Genomic DNA, 5,377 nt, shown 5'->3' on the forward strand with positions numbered 1-5,377 from the left:
AAAGATCATTTTAATTTCTTAATCCCGAATATCTATTTATTCAAAGGACTACAGTTAAGAGAGAAGGGAGAAAAAAGAAAGTCATGGAATTTGTAAATGGATTTGTGAAGTGCCACGCTTATAGGAAATATACTGGTAGTATTTTAGCTTGAAATATATTTTAGTAATATAATCAATTACTCTGTACTTTTAATTATAAAAGGCAGACACTCCCTCTCCTCCTGAATTTAAAAAAAAGCATTTTAGTTTGGCTTCTATATACAATATTAACAAAATATTTACCTTTCCTAAATGCTGATGCTCTTCAAAAGCAGAAATCAATTCTTGTGCCCAGTTTATTTTTTCAGGGCTTGGAGAGAACTGCTCCTGAACAACAGCAATTTGGTTAGGGTGAATCACCTGCTTACCTACAAGGAAGATTAATAACACCAGAATCATTCACTGACAAACAGATGTTCAAACAAAATGTTCCAACCACTTGAGGCTCTCAAATGCCTTACAGATTATATTACTTAACTACTTATTTTGCTAGATTTTTTTTACATTTTTAAACTGAACAACATGCAGAAAACCTGACGGATTTTATATGAACAAATATAACCAAGCAATAGTTGTATTTAATAACATTTGGAAAAGAAAAAAAAAAGAACATAAGTCTTCCCACCCATTTCAATCCATTCATTTTTCTTTTGTCATTTCAGGTGCGTTTCTTAGACAAATCCAGTCAATAACAATTGAAGTACTAAATATATACATATATATATATATGAATTGTAAGTGTATAAATAATGGTAGCAGCAACTCATTAGTACAGTTTTAATGAAAATTATATTTAAAGAATAAAGTACATATTATTTTTGATAACTTTTCTTAATTATACAAGTGTTATTCTCTAGAGCCCCATGGTTTGTTTACCAATTAACACTATTCAGAATTTTTTTATGTACTAGTTGTGCTGGCTAGTTAGTAGGTGGTAAGTTTATACTACTTTTCTCATAGTTATTTGTTAAATGAAATGAATATCAAAGGAGCTTTTTTATTCTCCCTTGCATAAATATTAATAAATAAACTAAGAATAAACATAGCTTTTTATTTTTGCTAATGTCTCACATCTGAGTGCTTGGTCGGGTATTCAGATTTAATTCATTACTACACATAGTTACGTTCAAATATATTTTGATTAACAATTTTAAGTGCGACATTTTACATTTTTATTGTTTTTCAAAATAAATACCTTACAGCAATGTGTGTGTTCTAAATATTTTAAATTAAATTTTAAAACGCTATTAGAAACAAATGTTATTATATTATCCCCATTTACTTAAATGTCCAGGCAAGAAAAGTTAATTTTCGTTTACAGACAGCAGGAGCAAGTAGAAAATAGATGCCTGATCCTGCAAACGCTTTACTCAGCTGAAATCATCCTTCTTCACATGTTTTACTCACATCCACATCCCCACTGAAGAATGGAAGCTCTCACACGGGTAAGGGCTACTCAAGTCAGGCAACTTATGTGAATAAGCACTCCTCATGGCCCCAATCCAGTTTCAGGATCTGTTACTACTGACCCCTGTCCCCCTGCTGCGGCCACTGGTCCTCTGGCATTCTGCATGGGTACGGAAACACATGCCAGTGGATGTCAGTGGAGGAGCAGGGCACATGTAAGTAAAAGTTTGCCATATTAGGTCCAAAGTGTCTTAGGTAGAAAAATTCTTCTAAAATAATTCTTATTTAAAGTAAGAGATATGTAGGTGTAATAAATGACAAGTAAATTATTTTATGCCTTGCCCTAGAAATGATGTATTCATTTTTAAATGATTTAAAAACTAGAAAAAATTACCTTCAATCATTGGCAATAATTTCATACACTGAAATAGTACCTGAAGGATGCTCTTGTGGATCTATTTAGCGTAGTATAATTTTTAGAAATAAGCAAATAAGAATTGTTCAGGATTATTATATCTAAAAAATATGCCATGAAAGCTCAGTGTTATTTTATTTTTTATTACACAATAATTTATTTATGAAAACCAGGCTGTCAATAAATTCAGATTCTGATACTGCAGTAATGCCACAATAGAAAAGGTGGTTTAAAATTTTTGTTTGAATATTTTTATTATTTAATGAGTATTTCTTTATTAGAAATGAAATGAAATGCAGATTTCACTAGTATTTTTAATTTTAGCTACAGTTAGAGGCATTTATAATGAAATCAAATGCTAAGCTTCACAATATAATTATTAACCTCCTCCTTTTTAACTTTATAGTTAATGATTGAATTAGTAATCTTAAAGATTGTAAAATACATAGTGAATCATACAAAGTTTAATTTTTAGGGAGAAATATTTGTATTATGTGTTTACAATTTTGCCAGAAACTAAAGTTAAAATCAGAAAATAATCAAAGTGTGTGTAGAAATTATATTTAAAATGCAACTGTATTTCTATGATTACAAATAGTTTTAATAAAGGTACTTGTAATAATTTGCAGTTTGTGCCATTATAACATTAGCAAACAGATTACAGAAAATATAATCTAACATCTGATTTATGGCACTAGCTTGTCTTTTGTTACGTATTATATATCCAAACAACTGTATCATAGGCTTTAATGCCATGCAGGAATGAAGCAAATATTTTAAACTGAACTGTTGTTATTGACAAGTTACTGAGAGAGTGCAAAATTGGTAGACATTAAAATTTATGACCATGAAATCCTTTTTACAGTACTACTTGATATATCGTGCTTTAAATCAATACCTGTCAAGTCTTTTAGGTAACTGTATGATGGTGTCATTTTTGTCTTCTACAAAAGACTACAAAAAAGAGGAAAACCTATAGTGTTTCATATTTATATCTAGCTTCTCAGCGTGTAGTACTGGAGTAGCTATAATGACTAAGTCAGCTGTTAAAGCTTATTCCAAGTTTTACTTCTTTTTTTTTATACAAACATTCCTAAAGCTGATGACCATTTATATAGTCAACAAACTGATTTTAAATCCATATGTCATGGCACTGTAAAACATATGTTGTCTTAAAAGTAAATGTATTTTTTTCAAAAACCGCACTGGGTAAATATGTTTGAAATATGCACAATACATGAAGACACATGTGCATGACAGAAAGAATAGGCTGCCAGGTGTAGTTAAAAAAAAAAAGAAAAAAAGAAAACGTATGAACTGCGCCAATAAGGTCTACACTAATATCCATATAGATGGACTGACCCTCTTTCCATTGAGTAACTGTATTTTTGGAGATGTTGATACTGGTTAAACTTCATTAAATATATGTCGCTAACTTTACATTAAGGCCCCAAATTCACTACAGGCCTAAGTGCACATACTTTGTAAAATACTATGGAATTGCATTAGTTTAGGATGCAGTAAATCTTGTCATCTTTAAATATGTACCTTGCTAATTAATAAGTAAAACCATTTCTTGAGCTCTGTGAAAGATTTAGCTCAGTTTATTTTATTAACACCCATTTACTTTGAGGGCACTAGTTATATGTGTAAAAATAAAGAGTTTTGATCCTATACATTACAAAATGTGCAAGAATTCAGGGTTCAGAACTACTTATTAATACCAGACATTACGATGTTATCATCATAGTAATAGGCAACTAGAAGAGGCACAGGCTTCTGCTTAGCTGAAGGTAATTGGTTAAGAATAGAACAAGGAGAAGTTACTTCAGCAAATAGCAAATTCATTTAAAAACTAAGTTTCAGGCAAAAGAAAATGGTGGAAAATTTGAAATGCTGACACTTTATTTTGACACTTACAAATTGTTTTTAATTTTTTTAATGCCTTGAAAGGCTATTTCTTTTAATTTAAAAATACACCTACTGAAAAAACAACAAGCCCAAAGTAAATTAAAAAAAGAAACACAAATATTACTAAAAGAGTTAAACAATATGAAAATGAAAACAAAACATTTTGTTTTAAGTCAAACAAAGCATTTGAAACTGAACACAAAAAACCTGTTTTGATTTTTGTTTTTGCCAGCCCCCCCCAACAAAAGTTCTGTTTTGGATTGGCTTGAATCATTTCCCTGTCTTTTCTTTTTTTTTTGGCTTGGCCTCAACCCAGAAAACCTGTTATTTGTCCATCTCTAAATATGATCCCATATGGAAATGGACTCTATGCTGGGGCATGGAATTTTTGAGATTTGTTGATTAAAGCCATGGAAAGAGTAAGGGCAGAAGCTACAGTTAATGTTAATGAGCGCTGCACCCCCTGGCGGTCTTTAAACTTCTAAAGACCCTCCATGGCTAAGTGAGGAATTGACCTACCTTTGCATCGTAAATTCTCAGATGTAGATCTCTATACTCATGACATACCTGAGCCCTATTCTTTGGGTTCTATATTCTAATTTAAAAAAAAATCTTTTTACAGAGGAAGTTCCAGCTTTAAAATGATCAGTAGCTGTTTAGTGCCAGCTGCACAGTTCTCTCTCCCAAACTCTATTATACTGCTTTCAGATGACCCCCTATATATGGCTGCCACAGTCTGAAGTACCTTCATGGTTGATAATGGCAAGTATTTTCTCACTTAGGGACCTGAATTAGGTATCGTAATACATATAAACTTGTATTAAGCATTAACAATTAAAGTGGCCTAATTTTTGGAAGTGCTAACCACTTGTAGATGATTTCAACAAGAGATCTTGATGCTCAAGAACTTCAGGTAACTAATTTAGAAAATGTTGGAATAAATGTTTTAGCCACCAGTAGGTGCTAGAATTCAAGAGCCCTATCAAATTCCTATTGACTTTTGAAGGAATAGGATCCTGCCTGAATGTCTATATATACACACATCAGTAGTGGTCCATAGCTGTGATCAATTAACAGTTTTGCTTCTGAATCAACAAACAGATTTTGCAAGTAGAAAAGTTCAGCAGACAACATGGCATAACTTGGAGAGTCCAGAATTACTATCCATCCACTATTGTTTTTAACAGCAATGTCTAAAACACTTAAATCGATTTTGTTTTATTCGATTTGTTTGTTTATTTAGGTAATAGAAGTGCTTAAATGTACACTGTGCCACTGTATGTTAAAAAGGTCACCTCCTCTTAGGTCACAACCACAAGTCATATATGTTCAATAATAAAAAACTAACAAATATATAACTATTTAAAATCTAACTTGAGTGATAATGTATAGTTATGTAATTTAAATTGTTGGTTTTATTTGCTAGAATTCTGTAATGTATGTGTCAAATGGCAGATTTCTATTGCAAAAAAAACCAACCCAACACAATTTTTTTGGTTGAAGCACTGTCTCATCAGGGTGTCTGAGTGATCTTATACACCAATCATAGAATAACAGTCTGTATTACAGGACTCTGTTGCAAGGAGCCTGCTGGTCTTGCTGTCT

At 31.6% G+C, this 5,377-nt stretch overlaps 1 protein-coding gene across 1 annotated transcript in view; it reads right to left on the minus strand.

The window, feature by feature from the left end:
* CLYBL (citrate lyase beta like) overlaps positions 1-5,377 on the minus strand; it is a 273,137-nt gene that overhangs the window by 20,869 nt on the left and 246,891 nt on the right. The window contains exon 7 of the mRNA XM_019529705.1: positions 283-407. Within this exon, the coding sequence (XP_019385250.1) occupies positions 283-407 (125 nt within the window). The remainder of the gene's footprint in view (positions 1-282; positions 408-5,377) is intronic.

The sequence above is a fragment of the Crocodylus porosus genome, unplaced genomic scaffold (genome assembly GCF_001723895.1).
Source record: "Crocodylus porosus isolate Cpor-Errol unplaced genomic scaffold, CroPor_comp1, whole genome shotgun sequence".
Classification (NCBI taxonomy): Eukaryota; Metazoa; Chordata; order Crocodylia; family Crocodylidae; genus Crocodylus; species Crocodylus porosus.